At 38.9% G+C, this 27410-nt stretch overlaps 1 protein-coding gene across 2 annotated transcripts in view; it reads right to left on the bottom strand.

Annotated features, from left to right (window-relative positions):
• Window positions 1-27410, bottom strand: part of LOC122556463 (alpha-1,3-mannosyl-glycoprotein 4-beta-N-acetylglucosaminyltransferase B-like) — a 212644-nt gene that overhangs the window by 42822 nt on the left and 142412 nt on the right. For both annotated transcript variants that reach the window (XM_043703124.1, XM_043703125.1), the window contains exons 3-5: window positions 25769-25912; window positions 23108-23241; window positions 9523-9569 (exon numbers count right to left, since the gene is read on the bottom strand). In XM_043703124.1, coding sequence (XP_043559059.1) covers window positions 9523-9569; window positions 23108-23241; window positions 25769-25912 — 325 coding nt within the window. The remainder of the gene's footprint in view (window positions 1-9522; window positions 9570-23107; window positions 23242-25768; window positions 25913-27410) is intronic.

Below are 27410 nucleotides of genomic sequence, written 5' to 3'. Positions count from 1 at the left end.
GATAAAATCTAAGAGATCCACTTTTGCTATATCTATTCTTCCAGATGTAAGTATTGGTGTATATCAACTGTGATTTACCAGTTTTAGTTTGCTTAATTTGCACTAATTCATTTTAAATATAGCTTGGCAGTTTACTGTCAACCATCATCTAATCGGCTCATTCTCAACAGCAGTGCTTCTACTACAGTAACTAATCAGCACTCTCCTTTCAAAATAGTATAAATTGTTGGTTTTTCCCACAAACTGATATTCTTGAAAATTATCCTGATGAGTACAAGATGAAAAGTTTTCAGAAAATTTATCTTTTTTCAGCAATTCTCAAGATCTGTACAACCAAACAAGAGAGAGTGAAATTGTGTTTGGTGATCTCCTTATTTGGGAATAATTTGGCAAAGTCTTTGCAGTTATGGATTCTATAAGGAGTGTTATAAACCCAGCCAATTCAATCTGCAATTCAGCTGTGCGACCTCAAACCAGCAAAGGTGCAGCCATAAATGGTGAAATACTAAGATTGGGGTTGCACAAGAGGCCAGAAGCAGCTAATGCAGAGAGCTTGGAGGATTGTTGGGCTGGTCAAAGCTTCAAAGTTGGGAGAGGGGACACAACAGATAGATTTAAAAACAAGGATGAGAATTTTAAAAATTCAAAGCTGTATTAGCTGCATTGTACAATGGTGTTTTCCCTACTGAATGAAATAAGAACAAAAGCAAAACCAAAAGGATTAACATCTTTACAGATACTGATCTTATGCTTTCAAACATTTGTTTTAAATGAATGTTCAGCATGGGAGCACCACTAGCAAGAATATCATTTATTTCCCTCCCATAGTTGTCCTTTGGGAAGATTCTGGTATGCTATCATTCTTGAGCTAATTCAGTCCATGAGGCGAAGATGCTCCCACATCGAGCATTTCAAGGCTTTTGCGCTGACCAACATACATTCAAGTTGGAGTGGTGTGTGTGCTGTTCTGACACACTTTAGATCCTAGCCCAACTAGCAAGCAGAGAACACAGGCTTTGAAGATGTCAAGCTGCATCATCCATCCAGTAGATGGCACACACTGCAGTCATGATGCACTAGTAGTTAAGAGAATAAATGTTTAAGCTACTGGGTGAAGTCCTAATGAAGTAGACAGCAGCTTCTAATTTCCAATTGCACCCATCCAATGTGGCATGTCGCTCCTTTCAGTTTTCATAACACCCAGTAATTAATCAGGCTCTATCTCCATTTTCATCCATCCATTCAGCACAAAACAACTTTTGCATGTCCTTAAAGACACCAAATCATTAAATCAATCAACTCCACAGCCTGAAAACAAAATCCAAGAGCGCAAGTTGAATGCTCAATGTCCTGTTATCAACCTCTTGTGAAAACACTGGATTTCACTATTTAATACAATTTGAATGACTGTTGTAAACAGACATGGATTTTGGTTTCAGAGGCACAAGGAAAAAGGTAACAGGGCTGAAAAGTGGAATGATATTGTGCTGCGAGAACCATTTCATCTGCTTACTATTTCAGAACATCAGCAGCAATGTTTGCAGCACAGATGGTTAGTTCACTACACTGTTTTGTTTCAGCATTGCAGACAGGGGTCTGCAACAAACATTGGTGGTGTCTATACCTTGACCTAGATTTCATCTTTTTCAAAAAAAAGCATTCTCAACAGAAGGTAATGATTAATGCTTACAATTAAGGTGCAGTTCACTAGCACATTCCAAATGGAAAATATGGTAAAATCACAAACTCCTGCTGTTTATCTAGTGTCTCAAGAATAGGAAATGTTGTTGACTACTAAAACACCCTGCAATTAAATTAAACATGTTCTTAGGCTTTCCAATGGCAAGTACGTCAAAAGATAAGACTAGCAGTGATAAAAATAATCAGAAGGACCAAACCAAATGCTCTGAATCAGAATGTCTATAACATTTGAAATAAAATCTTATGAACTGATAGCACATTTAAACATCACAGAATCACAGAAGTGTTGTGGCTTAGAAAGAGGCCATTTAGCCCACCATGTCTACTTATTAACTGAGAATCATTAGCTAGTGCCAATCTCCATACTTTTCTCCATACTTTTGCACTATGCTTTTCTCCATACTTTTGCACTTTTTAAAAATTCAAAAAAATCAGCTTATGCCCCCTTGAATAAATAAGCATGATCTGATAGCCAGAACAGGGACATGGCTGCAGGTCAACATAGAGTGGAGCATAAATATTGAAGGGTACATAACATTTAGGAAGGATAGAATAGAAGAAAAAGGTGGAGGGATGGCTCCCTTAATGAATGATGGTAGCAGCAGGTTACAGAGAGACGATTCAAATTCAGGAAACTAAGATGTAGTAGCAGTTTGGATAGAAACAAAAAATGATAAAAGGAAGAAATCACTTTGGGGAGTGGGGGTATACAGGCCCTATAACAGTAGCCAAATGGCAGGAGTACAAAGGAAAAAATAGTGGGAGCATGAACTGGAATATCAGATAGACAAAGGTTGGCTAGATGAGGAGTTTGTTGAATTTGAGAGATAATTTCTGAGAACAGCACATTCTAGTTCTGCCTCGGACAACCGTCTGTGTGGAGTTTGCACATTCTCACCGTGTCTGTGAGAATTTCCTCCAGGTGCTCTGGTTTCCTCCCACAATCCAAACATGTGCAGGTCAGGTGAACTGACCATGCTAAATTGCCGACAGTGTTAGGTGAATTAGTCAGGGGCAAATATAGGGTAGGGCAATGGGTCTGGGTTGGTAACTCTTCGGAGGTTCAGTGTGGGCTTTTTGGGCTGAAGGGCCTGTTTCCATACTGTAAGGAATCTAATCTAATCAGAAATCAGGCTATATTTGACCTGGTATTGTGCAACAAGATAGGATTAATTAATTACCCGATAGGTAAGGTGCCCCAGATAGCAACAGTTGTATGTTTGAATTTTATATTCAGTTTGAGAGAGAGAGAGAGAGAGAGAGAGAGACAGACAGACAGACAGACAAATGGGTCCAAGATTAGTATTTTAAACTTAAGGAAAATTAAGGCAGGACAATAGGCAAAACATTATAGTACTGATTCAATGATGGTAATGCCATTAAATGTCAACGAGTGACGGTTAGATTCCCTCTTTTTGGAGATGGCTATTGTCTGGCACGGCTTTTTTAATTCACTCAGGATGGAGGTGTCATTCACTGGGCCAGCATTTTATGCTCATTCTTAACTACCCTTGAGAAGATGGCAGAGTTGCCACTTGCCAGCCCAAGCTTGGATTCTCTTCAAATGTTGCTGCATTTGGACATAGACTGTTTCAGTATCTGAGGAATAGCAAATGATGCTGAACATTGTTCGCTGATGATTGCACATCTCCAATTCTGACCTTATAAAGCGAGGTAGGGTTATTGATGAAGCAGCTGAAGATTAATAGACCTAGAACACTATTCTAAGGAACTCCTTGAGAGATATCCTGGAGCTGAGATGACTGTCCTCCAGCAACCACATCTTACATGCCAGGTATGACTCCAACTAGGGGTGTATTTTTCCCAATTCTGATTGCCAGCTTCCTTAATGCCAAATTTGGTCAAAAGTAGCCTTGGTGTCAAGTATAGTCACTTTCACCTTACCTTTGGAGTTAGACTCTTTTGTCCATTGAACCAAAACTACAAAGAGGTCAGGAATCAAGTGGCCCCGGCAGAAATGAGCAGGTTATTAAGTGCTGCTTGAAAGTACTGCTGAATGCACATTCCAATACTTCATTGATGATTGAGAATAAACTGATGGGGTAGTAATTGGCCGAGTTGGTCTAACCTAATAATGACATCAAGATGCTAGTAAAATTAATGAGAATCAGTGGTTAAACTTGCCACCTAACACAATGGAAAATGTTTGTAGCTATTGGAGGCCAATAATCTCAAGAGGACATCACCTCAGGAATTCCTCAGTGTCCTAAGTTCAAGGATCTTTAGCCATTTTGTCAATGACTTTCCTTTCAATGCAAGAATAGACGTGCGGATAATCACTGATATTAGTATTTAGTACAATTCGAAGCTTCTTAGATATTGAAGTAGCCTAAGCCCATATGCAGCAAGACTCAGTTAGTATTCAGGCTTGAGCTTAGAAGTGTCAATTTGTACTAAACAAGTGCCAGACAATGGTCATACAGAACAATACAAAATCTAACCACAGCCCTGCTGAAATTCAATAATATCTGCAAAGCTGAATCTTTTACTACTGACATCCTAAGAGTTAGCATTGACCAGAAGCTTATCTGGACTGGCTATATAATAGCCGAGGCCACAATAAATCAGAGGCTAGGAATTCTGCAATGAATAACTCACCTTCTGACTTCCCAAAACCTGTCCACCATTCTTAAGGTTCAATGCAAGAATGTGATGAAATACCCTCTACTTGTCTTTTCAATACAGTTCTAACAACACAAGTGGCTTGACACCATCCAGGGCAGGCAAAAGTGAGGACCGCAGATGCTGGAGACCAGAGGCTACATAAGAGTGGTGCTGGAAAAGCACATCAGGTCAGGCAGCATCCGAGGAGCAGGAAAATCGACATTTCGGACAAAAGCCCTTCATCAGGAATGAGGCCAGGGGAAGCAGCCCATTTGAGTGGTATAGGTCACCCTCATGCAATATTGACTTATTGAGGAATGGACACAATCTTCAAAAAGCAAAGATGAATTGAAATGTCCAATGACTACTTCTTTGCTGTCAATACACATGGAATGACATGAGGCCCTGGAGATTGATGCATGGTTGGACAAGAGATTAATATGCAAATAAACATTTGGGACATCTTATTGAGAAGTCATTAAAATTCAACAAGCCTCACCTGTGGTTTAATGGTTGCCCCTATCAAACTTTTAACAGAAACTGATTCAAAATAGATTTGCAACCCTCTTAGATTCAGAGTAGATCTCCAAGGAGTGGAAAGGAAACCATTCTGTCATTCTGATATGCGAATGAGTGCAACTTGGACATGACTGTGCATCCAAATTGTTAGAGACCACGTGAGGTCATTGAAAAACAGAGATAGTAATGGTTAAAGAACAATAAATAGGTTTCTGATACAAGATTAACTGAACCTACTTCCCAGACTCCTTTGACAACACCATTCAAAGCACCTGGATTACTGCATATTATGGTTCCCATATTTAAAAAACAATATACTGGCATTGGAGGCTGTTCAAAAGTGATTCACTTGGCTGACTCCTCAGATAAAGCAGTTAATTTTCAACAATTCACAATTTCAGATAGTGTACCAAAGTGCTCCACAGAAAATGGCATACTTTTTGAAATTGGTCACCCTTGTAATGCAGTAAACACAGCTGTCAACTTACGCATAACAAGCTCATACAAGGAACAATGTCTGGACATGAATCCCAATCTGATTGCTGAACTATCATACACATCTTTGAATTGTGCAGTGGGGCCTCGGTTTAAATGTCATGGGCAGGAAGCACCTTGTTTAAACAGCTCTGGTACTTCTGACAGTATCTGCTTGTGAGATACAAGTCAAATTCATTGACTGGAATTTAAAGCAATTGCTCACCTCAAAAGAAGCCTGGAAAGTTGGTGGCTTGAAATTCTGCACATTCCTCCATGCATGTAGAACTGTCACTGGGCGGGCAGTAGGTACCAGGAACAGCATCCATTGAGTCCAATTTTATGATCCCACCAGTCTACCAATCTAGCCCAATGGGAATGTAAAATACAGCCCAGCCTCTGATGAGTTTCAGATGCCGGGATTTCATTGTTGACCCAAACAGAGAATCCTAGATCTGATACATCTGTTAACAATTTGGGGGCTGAAATAATATTCCTATTCAGATTTTTATGCTGATCATTCCCTCAGTGCTGCACTGGGAGTGCCACACTGGATAATGGGATCAAGTGACTTGAATGGAGCTCTAATATATGACTTTGAGGTACAGAAGAGTGTGCACCTGAGATGACAGGACTGTCAAATTCCCAAACTAATCATGGGACTGTCCTATTTTTTTTAAAAAAAGTCATTGGCAAACTAGTATTTTCTATAGTTTTTATAAATGAAAGATTGTAGATTATCATTGAAATCTACAAAATAAATAAAGGGTTAGACATGGGAGATGGACATAAGATGTCTTCCCTGTTTGGGAAGTCTACAACTATAGGTCACAATTTTAAAATATGAATAATACCATAAAGACGGAGGTTAGGATTTGTTTTACTCAGTGGTTACCTTTGCAACTCTCCACCCCAAAGGTCCATGGAAGCTCAGTGTTCAAGTATATTTTTTAAAAAAAGAGGTTAATAAATCTTTGACAGTTATTGGGATAATGTGGCTCAAAGGCACTGAGGAATTTGACCAGCTATGATAAATGACAGAACAGGCATGAAATGCTGAATGGCCTACTCCTGTTCTAATATTCCAATCAGGGCTACCCACTGCTGACATCATTGGAGGCTCGGCTATACATCAGCAATATTGTAGGATATAGACTGAAGTACATTCAAGTGTTGATTGACCAGCATAAGCTAATTAAAGAATACAACTAAATGCTATTTTAGCCCTAAAACCATTACCTGATGAATCAATTCTGTAATCCACCAACATGTGGTGTCCAATAAAATCCCAATGTCCGGGGTTTCCCACAGACTAAAAGTAACTCAACTTGTATTTCATAGGTCGCTGCATCCCCACAGAACAAAACAAGCAATTTGATTTCCCATCTTCTGCATTCAATACCAATGAGTTTTCAGGATTTGTTGACAAATTTCCCTACTTTAATAATTAATCAATGAGTAGAGAATGGGACTGCCCAGAAGGGGGGCAATTCAGGCCATTGTGTCTATGCCAGCTCTTTGAAAGGCTGTCCAGTTAATCTCAAACCCCTGCATCCTTTTCAAATGTACAACCAATTCTTCTTCTGAAATTTACTATTAAATCTATTACCACTACCCTTTATGGTGGCACATTCAAGTTCACAGCTCCTGGATCTTATATGATAATGGAGAGAACCAGAGTCATAGAGATGTACAGCATGGAAACAGACCCTTTGGTCCAACCCGTCCATGCTGACCAGATATCCCAACGCAATCTAGTTCCACCTGGCTGCACCCAGCACATATTCCTCCAAACCCTTCCAATTCAAATATCATCCAACTGCCTTTTAAATGCTGCAGTTGTACTAGCCTCCATCACTTCCTCTGGCAGCTCATTCTATACACATACCACTCTCTACATGAAAATGTTGCCCCTTAGATCTCTTTTATATCTTTCCCTTCTCACCCTAAACCTATTCCCTCTAGTTCTGGACTACCCCATCCCAGGGAAAAGACGTTGTCTACTTATCCTATTCATGTCCCTCATGATTTTATAAACCTCTATAAGGTCACCCCTCAGCTTCCGATGCTCCAGGAAAAACAGCCCCAGTCTGTTCAACCTCTCCCTATAGCTCAAATCCTCAAACCCTGGCAACATCCTTGTAAATCTTTTCTGAACCCTTCCAAGTTTCACAACATCTTTTTGATTGAAAGGAGACCAGAATTGCACACAATATTCCAACAGTGGCCTAACCAATGTCCTGTACAGCCGCAACATGACCTCCCAACTCCTGTACTCAATACTCTGACCAATAAAGGAAAGCATACCAAATGCCTTCTTGACCTCCAGTCTGAAAATCAACCCTCCACCACTACCCTCTGTCTTCTACCTTTGAGCCGGTTCTGTATCCAAATAGCTAGTTCTCCCTATATTCCATGAGATCCAACCTTGCTAACCAGTCTCCCATGGGGAATCTTGTTAAATGCCTTATTGAAGTCCATATAGATCACATCCACTGCTCTGCCCTCATCAATCCTCTTTGTTACTACTTCAAAAAAACTCACCCAAGTTTGAGAGACATGATTTCCCACACACAAAGCCATGTTGGCTATCACGAATCAGTCCTTTCCAAATACATGTACACCCTCCCCCTCATGATTCCCTCCAACAACTTTCCCACCACCGTCAGGTTTACTGGTCTGTAGTTCCCTGACTTGTCCTTACCACCTTCCTTAAACAGTGGCACCATGTTAGCCAACCTCCAGTGACTGTTGATGATACAAATATATCTGCAAGAGGCCCAGCAATCACTTCCCTAGCTTCCCACAGAGTTGTAGGATACATCTGATCAGGTCTTGGGATATATCCACTTTTGTGTGTTAAGACATCTACAACCTCCTCATCTGTAATATGGACATTTTTTAAGATGTCACCATATATTTTCCCACATTCTGTATATTCCATATCCTTTTCCACAGTTAGTACTGATGCAAAATACTCGTTTAGTATCTCTTCCATCTCCTGCGGCTCCGCAAAAAGGCTGCCTTGCTGATCTTCGAGAAGTCCTATTCTCTCCCTAGTTACCCTTTTGTCCTTAATGTATTTGTAAGAACACTTTGGATTCTCCTTAACTATTTGTCAAAGCTATCTCATGTCCCTTTTTGCCCTGATTTCCCTCTTAAGTATACTCTTACTGCCTTTATACTTTTCTAAGGATTCACTCGATCTATCCGGTCTATGCCTGACATACGCTTCCTTCATTTTCCTTAACCAAACCCTCAATTTCTTTAGTCATCCAGCATTCCCTATACCTACCAGCCTTTCCTTTCACTATAACAGGAATATACTATGTCTGGGCTCTTGTCATCTAATTTTTGAAGGGTTCCCATTTTCCAACCTTTGCTTTATCTGCGAACATCTGCCCCCAAAACAGCTTTCGAAAGTTCTTGCCTAATACCATCAAAATTGGCCTCTCTCTAGTTTAGAACATCAACTTTTAGATCTTGTCTATCCTTTTCCATTACTATTTTAAAATAATAGAATTATGGTCACTGGCCCCAAAGTGCTCCCCCACTGACACCTCAGTCACCTGCCCTGCCTTATTTTCCAAGAGTAGATCAAGTTTTGCTCCTTCTCTTGTAGGTACATACACATACTAAATCAGAAAATTTTCTTGTATTCCTGGTGACAAGAAATTGTTACCAAGCCCTAATTACTGTAGATGATGTACACTTCTCACCACATCCTTCAATCCATTCCCTCGTCCCCTGTGCAAGTGACTTTGCCACTGAACCATTAACAGTCTTTCATCAAAGCATCAGAATTAACTGCAGCAAATCTCATGTCAATAAAATTAATTCTAGGTTTCGTACACTATTGGGGTGAAATAGAGATGTAGGGCAAACTGACTGTTTTCCTTTTTCATTTATGAAAACTGACTTTAGATGTAAAGCAGGATGGTGATTATTATAACTGAAATCTGTTTCATCTCCTCCCAATATTTCCATTCATTCTTGGAGCCTGGATACTAAAATGCAAACGTTAAATTATTTAACTACTTCTAGTTAAGCATAATAACAATAAAAGGCTAACAACAACATATTGCTTTTAACTTTGAAAAATACGAACAGAAAGGGGTATAGTACAGCAAAATTATTTGAATCCAAGAAAATCCATCATTTCTAAAGTGTCAATACACAGATTAAAAAATGAAAATTACTTACAAACTTTTGAGATTTTCTGCAACACTATTTACATATGGTAAATCTGTCTGCAAAAGAAAAATGCAAGAACAAAGTAAGTGATTGAGCATTGACAGAAAGCAGAAATGCCGGATTCAGCTTGTTTTGTTATCACACAGGAATCATCATCACATCACATGTTCTCAACTCAAAAGGATATTGTTGTCTCTTTCCGACCCCTCAGTCGTCGATTAGGAAGAAAGTAAGAATGAACCAACATTTTGGTGCAACATAAGGAAAACAGTTTCTCTTTCGGCTTTTCCCTGTTAAGCACTAAAGGTTTTGAAACTCTGGCGAGTTTAGCACTGAGAGGGGGAGAAATATTGCCATTCCAGAGAGGGTTGCAAATCTTTGGAATTCAATATTCCAGAGGACTGTGGTTGCACAGTTGATGTGTACATTCAAGTCGAAGATTGACAGATATTTGAATACTAAAGTGTATGGCAATAAAGTTCTTTCTGAATGGCAGAACAGGGCCAATGGATTTTATTTGGAAGTCAAGGCTCCAGGTTTCATATTTCAATTCTAAATTTACAGCATTTAATCTATAACAAATCAGTGATGCATTTATACTAATCTGAAACTATCCCAGCAATTTACTAGAATTCAAATGAACGTGATAACTATTTGACCCAGAAATATCTTGCATTACCAGTTAAGAAAAAAACCTAATCACATTTTGTTTGAAATACTGTGCAAGATATCTTTGCTTTCTACATAATCATTTACAAAGACCTCTAGCCACTAAACTGTAATTGGTCAGAAGGACAGGAGTGACTAGTTTCTAAAGCTTAATTTGACAGCAAAATAGAAACTGCATTCAATAATCGTAATCTTAACCAATGAGACACCTGATCCCTCCAGAATGATTCTATCACATTGAGCATGCTGCGACAGAAAGGTTAGTCTATATTGCGAATTATTGTGAATATAATATTGCGAATGAAGTAGCTTGCCATTGACTGTTTGGTAATCATGATGCAGCTAACCTTCTGATTTCCGGTCTGCTCCATTCTGCAAGACAACAGCAAACTCAAGAATCACGATCTTGAGCTAGCTCCCACCTCCATGGAGCACCCAATGACAATAAGGGTGGTCTGATCAGTTAGCTTTCTATTTCAAAATACTGTTGCGCATATGATGGAATGCAGCACAAGATAAGGACAGAGTCATAGAGATGCTCAGCATGGAAACAGAGGTGGTGGGATGTTGGTTCCCGGCCTTGGAAGTCAAGTTCAAGTGACTAATCAACATTTTACTTCCCCCACATCGAACAACAATGGCAACAACTTGATTTATATATAATTAACTTAATACTAATAAGCATTCCAATGCCTATGCTGAAGGTTTATCATATAAAATTTGCTGCAGAACCACACTTGGAGATATTAGGACAGGCAAATCAAACTTGATCACAGAATGAAGATAAAACTTTTCAGGAGTATTTGAGTGTTAGAAAGGTAGAGTGGTTCAGGGAAGGGATTTTAGAACTTATATAGCTGTCAACACAATAGTGAAGTGGTAAATATCAGGGGTACACAATTGATCAGAATTGGAGGTCAGCAATTTGGCAAGACGGTACAGCTGATGGAATTTATTTTATTATGTGATCTGATGCCAAACTATGCGTTTGGGTTCAAGACAGACTGGTCATGGCACAGATATAGTATTAGACCATAAGAACACATGAATTAGGAGCGGAGCTAAGGAATTCAGCTTCTTAAGCCTGCATCACCGACAAAACCATGATTGGTCTCATATCAACCTCAACTTCACTTTTATGCCCACTTTCCATAACCCTTCAATCCATTAGCTGTCTATCTCTCAAAACTAATCAGTGTCCCAGCATCCACCACACTCTGGGGTACTGAATTCCATACATACATGACCCTTTCCACAATGAACTGTCTTCAAGCCTCAATTATTCTCATTATTTATAAATGACTGGGATAATGCATAGAAAGCTATATATCCAAATTTGCTGATGATACAAAGCCAGAAATCACATGACACCAGGTTATAGTCCAACAGGTTTATTTGAAATCACAAGCTTTTGGAGCACTGCTCCTTTGTCACTTCACCCAGTCCAACACTGCCATCTGCACATCATGACACAAAGTTAGGCAGCACTGTAGATAGTGCAGGTGATAGCATAAAATTACAGAGGGATATTGATACACTAAGTGAATGGGTAAAACTGGGACAGATGGAGTTCAATGTACGGAAATGGGAGATTATTCATTTTGGACTGAGAAAGAACTGATCAAGATACATTCTGGATGGTATGAAGTTAAATATAGAGGATGGCCCAAGACATATGGGGTTCAGGTGTATAGATCTTGAAAATGCCATGTACAGGTACAGAAAATAATCAAGCAAGCTAATGGAATGCTAACCTTGATATCTAGAAGACTGAAATATAATGATGCAGAAGTGATGCTGCAGCTGTAAAAAAACCCTGGTTAGACTCCACTCTGAGTACTATGAGCAGATCTGGGTAGCCTCATTTAGGAAAAGTAGATTGACCTTAGAGGGAGTACAACATAGGGTTACAAGAGTGACACCTGAGCTTCATGGTTAGGCTACGAAGAGAGATTAAACAAATTAGACTCATTTTCTCCAGAACCTGGAAGGATAAGGGGTGAGCTGATCAAAGCCTTCAAGATAATTAAGGTAACAAAGCAGGGTATTTAAAGATAAACTATTTCCACTGGTTGGACATTCTAAACCTGAGGAGCATAGTCTGAAAATTAGGCCAAAATATTCAGGAGAGATATTAGGAAGCACTTCTACACATAAAAAGGGGGTAGTTACTTCCACAAACAGCAGTGGATGCTGGACCTACTGTTAATTTTAAATCCAAGGTAGATAATTTTTTTTGTTAAGCAAGGTATTAAAGTAAATTGGCCAAAAGCAAGTGTATTAAGTTAGGCCACAGATCAGCCACAATCTCATTGAATGGCAAAACAGGCAAGGGGCTGAATGACATTCTCCTGTTTACATGTTCTTTGGAGAAGTACTACCTCTTAATCTGTTTTAAAATATACTACCCCTTGTCTTAAAACTAGATGTCCCCACAAGGGGGAGCATCCACTTTATGTCTACATTGTCAATTCCCGTTTAGCATCTTGTTTACCTCGATTCTATATCTTCTCATTCTCTCAAGTTTGGGCCTAATCTATTCAAATTAATTTCTTAAGACAAATCCCTCATTGCTGGAATCAATTGACTGAATCTCCTCTGAACTGCTTCCAATGCAACTACATCCCCTCAAGCAAGATGATCAAAACTCTACATAATACTCCAGGTGCAGTCTCACTTCTACAGTTATCAACACTCTCCTACTTGTACATTCTATTCCTAGAGAAATAAATGCTAAAATCCCATTTGCCACCTTATTGCCTGCTGTACTTGCATACTAGATTTCTGTGATTCCTGCATCAAGTCACCCAGATTTCTCTGCACTGAAACACTCTGAAGCTTGACTTTTACCTCCTTGTATTTTATCCCTGTAGAGATTTTCCCTCAACTCCACTAGGTATTCAATTAACCTTTTTGATTGTTTTCTGTATCTATCTATTTTAATTGCCTATAACACGACATATCCTTGACATCCTTCCATCAGGTGCAGCACAAGAACTAACCTTTCTTAGCTTAGATTTTACAATGAACTTTGCAGAATTACAAATTATTTCAATCATAAGATAACAACATGCTTAGCAATGATAAATGCCAGGCCAGATCTATTACCTACAACATGACTCAAAGTCAACATTATCTCTTCCCTGAAATGTTGTTCATCTCTTGGTCTTAAAATTAACCCAATGAGACTACAACATTCTTTCAGTTGGTTTCCTTCTTGTATCAGTACAGGCAATTTTCACCTCAGTCATACTTCCTGATCATTTAATTTCTTGATTTCAACCAGTTATTTTTGGATTTTTCCCTTCAGATTAGGGCATTAGAAATATGGAATGAGAAAAGCCTATTTGTCCAACAACGACACACTACATTATCATGGACTCTACCGTCCATTTAATGTCCCGCCTCCTTGAATTCAACTCCAAAATTTAATCCTTTAGTATTTAATAATTTATAAGAAACTTCAGTACAAATGCTTCCTGATCTCTAAAAATTAAGCCGAACAATCCTCCATCTGTTGTCAAATGTGCATGCTGTTATTCTGGTTACAATGTATTATAACATTATATTATGACAGAGATAGACGGCCAAATCAAATCAGCCTTCCTATTCCCGAATTCACACCACAATAAATTAAAACTTGCATGCTCTTCAAAATTAATCCCAACGATGATTCCTAACCAGACATTTTGAATAACCAGTACCAGACTTATTGAATAATTGATATCAGACACCAGGTTTCTAGCATAAACAAAAAAGATTTAACGATTTATCAATACAGTAGCTCTTGCAGAACAAGTTAAATCACAAGGCAAACTAATTAATGTCTATGATTTAAAATCAATCTTCGAGTTTAACCTGCATTCTCACAGATGGGCAGTCGAACGGCTTCAGTTATGGGATAAATGAAAAGGAGAAAAATAATGTAACTAGCCAGGTTATTTAAGCAAACTCCATGATCCATAACATCACTGGTATATGGGATTATATCTTGCTTGGTTTCTGAAGACACCCAATGAATGCAGATAGCTTCCAGTAGGCTCCAAGGAATATTCAATTAATTCTTATAACTGAGACTCTATCTTTGGAATTTTCAATAAATTGATAATGAGGCAACAACCAGGGAGCAATTAAACCTCCATCCTATCGCAGTGATAGCCAAAATCCTTTTGGCTTAAACACAACTAAACAGAGTTTCTCTTTTTAGACTGGCTAGGATTGTCTCCCTATGAAGTCCCAAGTTAATGTACACCATCTGTTTGAGCATGATGCCTCCCTGAATGGAAACATCTATACAGCATTATTTGAACAAGAATCAACTTGAAATTAACTTCCAGGCATGGGTTAATTAACAACTATCAACTTGTTTAATTTTTTTTAAAAAACTGGCTCAGAGTCCAAAGGTCACCTTTAGCTCTCAACTCTCAATTCACAGCAGCAAACCAAAAATTACTTCAATACGTTTTAAAATTAAGGTCTCAATAATTGGGTTATCTATTGTATAATTTTTATTATACACATGTTACATATGGAATGACTACAAATTCTTTGGTCTGTTATTTAAAGAAAAGCACAGACCAAAATAGTGGAGAATTTTCATCTGAATTTAAGTTTCCTGTGATATTGCTCTCACACGTACCACAGATCTATAAAGGGTTACTGCAAAGTGGTTATTGTTAAGTCAGGGTACCTTTATCCACTTTATAACATTGGTGGGCCTCATTAAGATGTGTCTGAAAGGATACTCTGATAAATCTGACCCCACCAAAAAGGAAGAGTAATCAACCAGAAATTGGGCAGAAGTAGGTGCTTATGTCTTAAAATATACAAACTGTAGATAGAGACATAAGCCTTAAAGGGGAAGATAAAGTACATGCTATGGCCAGTGGTACAAATTGTGAGGAAACTCTACTGAAATACTTAACTAAGAAGTGGCCCGAGTGGGCAAACTTTTGTTATAAACTGGCACTGTGTCCACAATCCAAGGGCCACAATTGCTCGGAGAAATTGCATCATTGTTCAGGGAAGCATACTCCTAAAGTAGTTACAGCCATAGCTAGTTGTATGAAACAGTTCCACGGAGATCTTAAAGTTAAAGAAACATACAGCGAAAGAGGAGAAAGTTAGTGCCAAACAATAAATCGAGAAGACTTTGGGGGGGGAAAGAGGGAGACAGAGATCCTCAGACTTAATGAGAATTTAAAGGGTGCTATGTTAGAATTAGAAAGAAGCCATTTAAAGCTCCAGAAATAGCAGCACTGCAGCCAAAATACGGGACAGTTTCAGGCCCAGTTTAAGTAGAAACAGCAGATCAGGAAACAGCGCTGACCAGAGAAACATGGCTGAGCTTGAAGAACAGTGTAAAGATCTGCAAGGGATGAGCGGGATCCTGGAACCAAGCCAGTTAAAAATAAATAAGCCCACTCTGATGTTCACTCAAACTGCCATAGAAAGATTGACCAATTGAAATCATAACTGTTGATCGAGAAGGGCTTTTGTTACTGTGGGACCCCGGGAGAATAGCACCCACATTTTAGACTAGGAGGATATAGTGGAGGCAGTACAGAGGGTACATCACCCTGAGCAGTGAATGGGAACCCCCACTTTTCCAAACTTTAATCCCCAAGTCCCCCAATCCCCTATAGACTACACTTCCATCACTCGTTCCTATCTCAGTGCAGCCTCCTATTTTGATAAAACCGTCTGACCCTGAAGCAACCTGAACCCCCATTCCCCAGGGAGAGAAAAACAGTTAATGTTTCGAGTCTGATATAACTCTTCAGAACTGTAAGAGGCTGGGAAATGTAGATTTGTATGCTGGTGATGAGGGGGAGGAAGAGCAAGTGGAACAGATTGATTTTCCTGCACCTTAGATGCTGCCTGACCTGTGCTTTTCCAGCACCACTCTAATCTCGACTCTGGTTTCCAGCATCTGTAGTCCTTTTTTTAACCAGATTGCAAAAGCGCCCAGAGCAAAAGACAAAGGCAGTGCTAAGGGTGATAAAGGAAGGATTGAGATGTAAAATAGGTGTAAATAGTCTCAGTAGAGTGGACCCCTATTCTCACCTATCATTTTACGTCATTGCCACTTCCTTAGTCTTTTGTTCTGGGCACCCTCTCCATCTGTTCCACTCACTCCTCACAAAATTTCTAGTTCTGACTGAGAGCCATAATGAAACGTTAACTGTTTCTTCTTCCACAGATATTGCAAGACCTCTGAGCTCTTCCAGTATTTTCTGTTTTCATTCCTACACCTTTTTGATTATTTGAGTTTAAAAACAATTGGTAACCCAAATAAAGTAAGATAAACAGATTGAAAAATGTCCATATGTTGAATTGTTTTCTTGCAGTGTATTAGTGTTCACAGACAAAAGTCTCCTTCTATAAAGCAGATGCAAGTAAGACTGAAGCTTGCAAATCACTAATCCACAAAATTACTCTCATCGACATTCAATCAGTATATGTTTGTTAACACTGAAAACATAAAACTCATTGAAAGTGTGTTCCTTTTCAGATTTACAGCTGCCCACCCCTGAGTTGTATTTCAGCATTAGCAATCAGCTTCCCACATTAACAAAGACTGAAAGGCAGTATTTACTATCACACATTAGTTGCCTGTACCAACAAACTCTGACAAATCATGGATTTACTAATTTTGTTTTTTTTTAAATATACTGTTTCTCAAATTGACCTTTGTTTGAAGATGATCTTGAGGCACCAATTGTCAGAAAGTGAACCAAGTCTGTTACACCAGTGAAACAATTTTCAAGCCAATAGGATGAAAAACAAAGTCCTGTTTAAATTAAATGCACAGAAAATTGTCCCTCATAAAACCCATGATTTTGCTCACTGAAATTGCAGAATCGACCAAGAATTAATACTCAACATAATCTGCTGTGGAAAAATTATATAAAGCTCTAGTCAGGTCCCATCTGGAATCCTGCACACTGCATCTCAGGGTGAATTTATCAGACTTAAAGAGAATAAAGGAGAAATGCTTCAGAATGAAACTATGCCTGGTGATCTGGTCAGGATGGTCACACAGTGGTCTAATTCAGCTGACTCAAATTTTGATGACCCTTACTAAATGCTCCTGCATTCTGGCCCCTTTCTACAAGGGAATGGTCAAAGTCCAATTTTTAACATTAGCACTTTGCCCAATCAAGGCCCAGAAGTGGCCAAACATTTATAAGTGTCAGCTCTGGTGCAGTGGTTAGTACTATTGTTTTGAATGAGAAGCGGAGGGTTCACGATGCCACCTTTTGGATAGCATTAAAGGAAAGGCCTCCCTATTGTGTGAAAATGAAGAACCTTATAGCACAATTTTGAGACCATGGGATTTTAAAAGCATGTAAACAAATTTCTGTACAGCTCTTCACCACAAATGGAACTTTAAAAAAAATGAAACTAAAACCATATCCTACCCCTCTTACCCCACACAACTAGAAATATAAATTAAACAAATTTACACATCACTCTGTCTACTTTAGAATGCAAGTTGCCATATCATAATAATATGAATGTTCATCACAAAGCTACTAACATAAATTATTTTCATTGCTATAATATCACAGACTTATACATGTGGGTTCTGTGCTTACTGATGCTGCTGTCCATTACAAAAACACATCTGAATGACTCCATTGCTCCAAGGCAGAGTGTGTATCTATTTGTCACATGCCATAACAGTCCTGCTCTCCCTCAGTAGGATCGGTGGCAGCAATGCACCCACCAGATGCCCAGGATTAAAGTGGGATCAAAGCCAAACGATAAACATTGGTGGGTATGGGGGTCTCTCTCTCTCTCTCTCTCTTTGCTCGCTCACACATATGCACATGCACACACACATTCCTTCAAAAGGGCTTTCAAACAGGGTGGGTGATGATATTTAAATTCTGCTATAAATTCCGCACAGACAGACATATCCTTGTAACTGCAGCATGAGAGATCCTGGCAACTTTACTTGTAGTTAGAGAAAGGAATTAAAGATTGCTTAATGGAGAGTGGATCTATTTTTAGGTCAGGTTTATTTCTTAGAAAATTTGGTCATGTTTTGAGGCCCAAGGGATTGATTTTATGTTGAAACAATTGTAAACTATATAAACAAATGTGCCTTAACCACTGAGCAAACATTTGTTCATGGAAATATCCTCTGGTTAAAGAGACTACAAATCAGCTAACACATTAGTTGTGCATCGAAAGGAAGAGATTTCAAATTTGTAACTGCTGGCTTACAGCCAGATAATCAGAAAATGGACACAGAGTCGATTATTTATATGGATAGTAATCAGGGAGCTGTATGTACATTAGCAAATCAAGTACAGTACAGCAACTTCACATTTAAATATTTCAGAGTAAAGAATCACAGACAAGAATGAAAAAGGAAAATAGTTGTGAAGAAGGAGTAGAAATCAAGTGCACAAGAGGTCAATGGGCTGGACAGCCAATTACCTGCAAAAGAGGTGAAGTTTTTCCCTGCGAACTTCCTCCTAATATGTTGCAAGGTGTGAGATTTATACATAATATCATGTCAGTTATTTCAGAAATAGTTGCACTTGGTTGGTCTGTGTGTGGGGGGTTTAATGATTTAACTTCTCAGTATTTCTGTCTTTATGATTTTATAAAAGTAAAAGTATAAGAGTGGAAAGCTCCTTGGATGATAATGGGAACTTGCTTACATTGAACAGAGTGCTATGAAGTTGAAGGCATGTATTGTACCTTTAAGGGAGAGTGAATGCTATTTTGCACTGAGAGCTTACAAACACCTGACATATGACTAACTAGCAGTCCCAGAGTATACTGGAAATTTGAAAATATGCAATGTTTGGCTATGAAATAGACACCTGAGTTGGTTGCTTTTTGACGGCAATTCAAATTTAATCAGCTTAAATTATGCCCCAGGATACTAAAACTCAATTGCATTTCAATTTATTCTTTTGCCAACATGGAACCAATGAGACAAGCCGACATTGGGGGTATAAAGAAGGCAGGCAGTTTGAAAGCCAGGCAGCAACTGCCATTTGAAAAACTCTATCAAAAGGTACCTTTTCGTATGAAATATATTTGCAGTAAAAGAAAGACGACGACCCAGGGAGATCTTCAGCTGAAAGAAGACAGAAACCAAAGGTGACAGCCGATGTATGGTTCTGAAATTAAGTTGGTGTAATTTTAGTAAGTGTTGGAGGCAGATAATAAGCAGTTAAGAGAAGGAAGGGTGGGGCTTAGAATTGTGAATAGCTGTGGTTTAACGTTCACTTTTAGGAGTTAAAGTATAAATTTATATTAGTTTCTTTAGACAGTGGAATTTGGGAGTTCTCTGACACTCATTTTAACAGATTACGAGGCAAGGTGAGCTTCTCTGGGTGTCTGTTTTAATTAACAGAAGGATTCAATGCTGTGTTGTAGCAAGAGTTAAAACTGAGGAGTGTTAAGATTGCTTTCTGCAAGGAGGATTGGGAATTAGTTTTTTTTAACCTAGAGGAAAAACTCATGGCTGAGAAGGCTTTTGGTTTTCATTTTGAAGAGGTCCTGGAAGTTAAAATGGGTGAAACAGGTTTTCCTGAAGAAAGGAGAAGAAAGAAAACAGTTCAGAACGGTTAGGAAATAGGTTACTTCAGTGTAAGGATTTTAGCTTGGAAGTTCGAGACCAGAAGTATTTGATTAGAACCCTAAAGGGATTATTTGAAATTTAGAAAGTCTAAGCTCAGTTGTGTGACTAATCATAGATAAGGTTATCAAACTGTCAGGACAATAAGCTGAAAAAAAAAGTTAAATTAAACTTAGAGGTGTGATAGAAAGCAAAATCTCATGTGTTTAAGTACTGTAATATTGTGTTAGATGGGATTGAATTTTTATCTGAATGTTTTAAAACCTTCTAATTGTGTTAGATACAAGTAGACTAGTTTGTTCTATTTTATCTTTTCTTTTGTGTAATAAACTTCAGTTTTATTGTTAAAATCAAGTCTGTAATCTTGTGTGCTTATGTTTCAGTGAGAGACCACCTTACAAAAAGATACATTTCAGTCTGGAATTGGCCTTATACCACTACCACTATCACAGATCCTAACACCAGCCCCTTTCACATGAAACAGCAAAAACTCTGATTCCCCCTCCAAAATTCTGGATCCCACAAACCCCTGATACTGCCAGATTCGGCCCTTGAAATCATTCAAATTTCTACAAGATCTAAGGGTTTCCTCCTCAGGTATTTCTGCATATTCTTGCCTTAGAAGTATCATTTCCATTGCCCATAAACCCAAAGACTGCGTTCAAATCAAATCCTCTGTCCCCAAAACCATCTTACCAAACTCTGAAACCTGCTTCTCAGGCCCCTAGGAGATAGTCCTGTGCAGAGTGATGAGTCTAATGTACCACCAATCCTCACACTTTTTCTAGTCCTCCTCAGTAACACTAGCTTGCTTAATTGCCTGATTTTCACAACAGGAAACATTTTATATATACACACAGACGCCCGACAAAGTCTAGTCACTGCCCAAATCTCAATTATTTTTGCATTTGATGCTGTAAATGTTTTGAAACTAACAGTCAACTTTAGGACCAAAGCTTTATTTTGCAACTACTTCTCTCGATACTTCTTTAAGCATCTCCAGACTCCACCACAACTCACTGATTTCTGTTGCAATAGCAAATGCCTCTGTGCAAACAATAGTTGAACTGTACAAAAGGTTGATTGTAGGATTCTAAGGAAGGCAGCAACCCAATAATTCTGCTAATGACTGTAACCCTACAGAGTTGTGCTTATGGTTGTGTGTGAACTTTAAGCAAGTGACAATAACTAACAAAAGTCACCGATTAAAACATGGCCTTCATCTAACAAAAGCAGCATTTGCCACAATTTTCATTCTCCCACGTGCCCCTTTCACCAAGACTCTGCAATCTGGATCCAAATGAACTCGTCACTTTTGAAAAATTTTAATTCAAATTTTGTTTTCTCATTTGGTGGTAACAAGACTGCTATCTTTGGGTGGCATGGTGACTCAATGTTTAGTATCACAGCTTCACTCAGCACCCAGGACCATAGTACAATTCCAGCCTTGGGTGACTGTGTGGAGTCTGCATGTCCTCCCTATGGCTGTGTGGATTTCTGCCAGAAGCTACAGTTTCTTCCCAACATCCAAATGGTGTGCAGGTTAGGTCGATTGGCCATGCTAAATTGCTCTGTAGTGTCCAGGGATGTGCAGACTAAGTGGCTTAGCCATTATAAATGCTGGGCTCATGGGGATAGGGTGGAGAGTGCTGGTGGAGGGGGTCTGGGTGGGAAGCTCTTTGGAAGGTTACCACAGACTTAATGGGCTGAATGGCCCCCTTTCTCACTCCCAAATGATTCTACTGTCCTACAAATCAGTCCTTGGCAGCAGCACAAAACAGACTGCTAATTTGCGACTGCCAATCTTGCACTTTACCCCATTTTCTATTACACTGACTTCAAAAACAGAAGGAAATTGTAGGAAATTTCTCACTCACTGGAATCCATGCTGTCCAACCCCATAATCTTTTTACCCCAGTGTACCTTAAAACCAATGTTTTTGCCATCAGCCCTCTGATGAAGAGTCACCTAGACTCAAAATGTTAGCTTGCTCTCTTCCACAGAGGCTGCCTGACCCGCTGTGATTTCCAGCATTTTTTGTTCTCAGTTAAGATATTGTTACATACCAGAGAATTTTTAGGGGAAGCGAATGCCAATGCTATGGCATCAACTTATTCCTATTTACTTTGTTTCATTAGTACTAGTGACAATAATTCTTTGCTTTGCTTAAAAACATTAAATCTCGTGGTATAGTTTTACTAGTTAAATGACTGGGTATTCAGATTTCTGTTTAAGCATTAACCACTTTAGCCAGATCTCAAAAACAATAATTTATTTGATTTAAAAAGACGCACTGTCAAAGGGTCTTTTGATCTTTTACAGACTGTCATTGCATTTATGATTCATATTGCAGTTAAAATGTTGCTTTTTCCATCTCTATTGTAAAAGCAACTGTGAAATCTGATCCACATTTAATATTTGCCAATCAAAATTTGTTTCCACTTTGGCATGACAACACATTAATTCCAGTGACTGTAGGTAATCTTCAAGGATCTTCCAAGGTGAAAGCCCTTCCTTGCTTAGTTGACTTAATCCACAAGTTGAACAGGCTTACATGCTGTTGAACCACTGAAGCAGAAAACAATTTCAGGATTTAATAGAATTATCATACTGAGGCACGACAGCTACCAAGCAATTTGAACAGAAGTGTCAAATCTGTCTTCAACACACATCCACAAAGGGCACTGGAGTCGAAAGTCTCCAAATCACACATGAACCAGTTTGTTACAGTGATTTGGAGGAGGAAGAAATAAGAGGAGGGCAGATAAATGGAATAATCAGCTACAAACTGTTAATTTGATTTGCACTTATGGTCTTTTCTGAACTCTTGGCAAACTTCATAAAAACAACATGTATTTCAATAATAAATTTCACAATCCTAGGACATCTTATCACACTTTACAACCAGTAAAGTACAGTTATTGCGATTGTGTAGGAAATGCAGCAGCATCTCAAAAAACAAGCTCCCACAAATGATGAAAAATGAGAGTCAAAAGGGTGATGCTGGGAGTGAACCAATGTTAGCGAGCATTAAGAGACAGAAACCACACAGTCATGCAGCAGCACAATGAGGCTTGGTCTAAATGTAAATATTTAACCTATAACAAAGTAGATCATTTAACTGGATTAAAAATCAAAATAAGCCAATTTGACTAAACAAAATCTTGAAAAGTTGCTTGGTAACCTAATGAGGAACTTCAAAACAAGATGCAATGAAATGAATGGAGGGGCCCTTTTTTTTGTGTGCCTGGGAAGTGCAGGAGAAAAGAGCAAAATCATAAAACCGGAGTATAAATTCAGATATGCATTTTCACTTACCTCTGCAATGAGTACAACAATCACACAGTCTTGCTTTTCCTCTGGGGACAATTCATAAATGAGGGAGTTCAAGGTGTCAATCAGGTAACTGTGCACCTCCCGCTTTACAGTTGGAACTCCCATTACAACTGAAACTGTGGACCAAAAAAAAAGCCAAGAATAGAAAATTGATGAAGGTTGCGTCAGTAACACAAAGCAGACTTTACACATCAATAATTGTAACCCAGCAATTCACAGCATGAAAAAAAATGACCTGGATGAGGGAACCCTATGATATCTGTAAGTTTGCTAACGACTCAAACCTTGGTAAGATCAAGAGTCGTGAGGAGGGAAAGAGGATTTAAGGTGATTGAGATGAGTTGAACAAGTGGGCAGATGTGGTACAATATGGTTAAATTTGAAGTTATGCACTTTGGTGTGAAAAATAGAAGAGCATTATTTAAGTGTGACATATCAGGAAGTACAGGTGAACAAAGGGATGTGGGTGTCCTTGCACACTAGCCAATGAAAGTAATTGAAAGTAAATAAAATGCAGATTCAGCAATTAGGAAGGCAAATGTTATATTAGTTTTCACTGCAGAAGGATTTCAGTTCAGAAGTAGGGATGTCTTATTGCAGTATATAGAGCCTTGGTGAGACCACACCTGGAGATTTTCTTATTTTATTCATGGGTTGTGAGCATCACTGCCAGGCCAGCATTTATTAGCCATTCCTAATTGCCCATAAAGTGGTTAAGGGTCAACTACATTGCTGTGGGTCTGGAGTCACATGTAGGACAGATGAAGCAAGGATGGCAGTATCCTTCTTTAAAAGGATATTAGTGAACCAGGTAGTTTTCTGACAAACAAAATGATTGCATGGTCACCATTAAACTCTTAATTCCAGATTTTTATTAAATTCAAATTCAAATTCCCCCACCTGCCATGATAGGATTCAAACCCAGTTCCCGAGAACATTACAACAAAAAAGGAACTACAGATACTGGAGATCAAAATCACACAAATAGAAAATACTGGGAGAAATTCAGCAGATCTGTCAGTATTTGGAGAGAGAAACAGAGTTAATTTTTCAAGTTCAGTAACCCTTCTTCAGAGGATTTCTCTGAGATACTCGGAAGGGTCAATGAACTCAAAACATTAACTCTGTTTCTCCCTCCCCAGATGCTACCAGACTTGCTGAATTTCTCCAGCAATTTCTGTTTTTGGCCCCAGAACATTACTTGGGTCTCTGGATTAAGTAGTCTTGTGATAATACCACAAGGCCATCACTGGTTGCATTTGATTTATGGCAAGTATATCCTTTCCTAAAAAGAGCGCAGCAAAGGTCCACGAGGCTGATACTGGAGTTGGCAGATTGCCGAATAAGGAGACAATGGTTCAACTAGGTTTGTATTCATTAGAGGTTAGAAGGTTGAGTGGGGATTTCATTGAAATGTGTAAAATTCTAACATAGCTTTACAGAGTATATGCAGAGAGGACTTTTCCCCTGGCTAGGGGGGTCTACAATCAAGGGACAGAGTCTTAGGGCACAGGATCAACACTTACAAGTGAGATGAGGAAACATTTCTACACTCAAAAGGATAGTTAACTTGTGAAATTCTCTACCACAGAAGACTATGGAGGCCAAGTCACTGAACATATTCAAGAAAGGGATGGATGTATTTTTAGATTTTAGAGGCATAAGGGGTAAGGGGAGAAAGCAGGAATATGGCAATGAGATAGAGATCAAAGGCCTACTTCTGCTCATGGTTCCTATGTTTCTACCAACAATCCGAGTACGCCACTGAAAGAATACAAAAAGGAATACATGAGAGTCATTCCAAAGAAAGTGGGCGTGAATTCCTTGCTATTTATACAATAGAAACTATTTTTCAATTGTTACAGCAAAGCACAGTCACAGTTACTTGTGAAGTTCGGAGGACATTTTTTGGGTAAGTGCAAAGTTGGGAACAAGAAACAAATCAGGAGGATCAAAAATTTTTTGAGGAGAGAAAGGCAGCAAGAGGAGGACAAGATAATAATTGATAGAAACATTTGTAACTTATACATCCATCATCCTGATCATGGTCTATATATGTACATTCAGGAGCATAGCTGTATTTTGCATCTTTAACGTGACAGAATTTATCAAAGTGTTTCACAGGAGCATTATCAAATAAAATTTGGCATTGCACTACAACAAGCTTAGTTCAAAATGTATATTCGATTGAATGTCTTGAGAAAAGGTAGGCAGAGTGGTTTAAAGGTTGAAACTCTAGCTTCGAGCTGGAGCAGCTGTTAAGACCACCAATAATGGAGTCATTAAAATTAGAGAAGTGTAAGAGTTCAGAATAAGAGTGGCGTAAAGGCCTTGGAAGATTGTCAGGTTGATGGAGGCTATAAAAAGATACAAAGGTTCAACAGGCTTGAAAACAATAATGGGAATTTCATATCTGAGACATTCCCAAACCAGAAGCCAACAAACATTTGACAGGAGAATGGAAGTGCTAGATAGCATATGGGGTGGCAGAATTTTGAATATCTGATGTAGTTTTAATTTGAGTCCAACTGGTAATTAGGCTGGGGTGGGGGGGGGGGGGGGGGGGGAGGCAGACATTAAAAGTTCAAAGCTTCGACCTTAAAAACCACTAAATGTTTTTGCATCAACTGATTTCTCTCTCACCTCCAGTTCTCCTCTGTCCCAGGTAGACAGATGGCTGGAAACTGTCTTCTCTCGCCAGCAGATGTGGGAGATGATGGAAGATGCTTGGCAGCTGCAGTACATTCTTACTGACAGTGATGTTCCAAAGTTTGAGTTTGGTTTCATCTGCAAATAAAGATTGATTAATTGGGAAAAACCATAACCACACAGAGTGAAATTAGGCATGACATTTTAACTGGGAATTCATTCAGAACGAGTCTAAATAGGAAGAATAGCTCACAAATACATGTACAGATGTACACCAATGCCAAGCCTGTTCAACTGTTCAATTTGACCATGGCTGATCTGAATTTCAACATTTAACACCTTTGCACAAGATACCTCATTTATCTGTTTTTACTTTTCAATTGACTCACTCCCCAGCACTCCACAACGTTTTACATCAGATAAATTCCAGATTTTGACGACTCTTCATTTAAAGTGTTCTCTGTCACCATCTTGAATAGCGTAAAAGTAATTTCCAAGCTGTACCTTTAAGTCACTGCGAGCAAAGTGATTTATTAGAATATTATAAAGATTTACACAAATCAAAGTTAAAACAGTAAAAATATGAATGCAATTGCTCAAACACAGGACATTGACATCTTAGGAAAACTCATAACATATTGCAAGCCCAAAATGGGGGAAGATACTAAATGAGTATTTTGCATCAGTATTTATTGTGGAAAAGGATATGGAAGATATAGACTGTAGGAAAATAGATGTCCAGATGCAATTAGATGTCTTGCAAAATGTCCAGATTACAGAGGAGGAAGTGCTGGATGTCTTGAAATGGTTAAAAGATAGATAAATCCCCAGGACCTGATCAGGTGTACCCAAGAACTCTGTGGGAAGCTAGAGAAGTGGTTGCTGGGCATCTTGCTGAGATATTTGTATCATCGATAGTCACAGATGAGGTGCTGGAAGACTGGAAGTTGGCAAACGTGATGCCACTGTTTAAGAAGGGCGGTAAAAGACAACCCAGGGAACTATGGACCGGTGAGCCTGACCTCAGTTGTAGGCAAGTTGTAGGAGGGAATCCTGAGGGACAGGATGTACATGTATTTGGAAAGGTAAGGACTGATTAAGGATAGTCAACATGACTTTTTGCATGGGAAATCATGTCTCCCAAACTTGATTGAGTTTTTTGAAGAAGTAACAAAGAGGATTGATGAGGGCAGAGCTGTAGATGTGATCTATAAGGACTTCAGTAAGGCGTTCGACAAGGTTCCCCATGGGAGACTGATTAGCAAGCTTAGATCTCATGGCATACAGGGAGAACTAGCTATTTGGATACAGAACTGGCTCAAAGGTAGAAGACAGAGGGTGGTGGGTGGTGGAGGGTTGTTTTTCAGACAGAGGCCTGTGACCAGTGGAGTGCCACAAGAATCAGTGCTGGGTCCTCTACATTTTGTCATTTACATAAATGATTTGGATACGAGCATAAGAGGTACAGTTAGTAAGTTTGCAGATGACACCAAAATTGGAGGTGTAGTGGACAGCGAAGAGGGTTACCTCAGATTACAACAGGATCTGGACCAGATGGGCCAATGGGCTGAGAAGTGGCAGATGGAGTTTAATTCAGATAAATGCGAGGTGCTGCATTTTGGGAAAGCAAATCTTA

Source organism: Chiloscyllium plagiosum, chromosome 14, assembly GCF_004010195.1.
Source record: "Chiloscyllium plagiosum isolate BGI_BamShark_2017 chromosome 14, ASM401019v2, whole genome shotgun sequence".
Taxonomy (NCBI): Eukaryota; Metazoa; Chordata; class Chondrichthyes; order Orectolobiformes; family Hemiscylliidae; genus Chiloscyllium; species Chiloscyllium plagiosum.
This window is presented reverse-complemented; position numbering and strand designations above follow the sequence as displayed.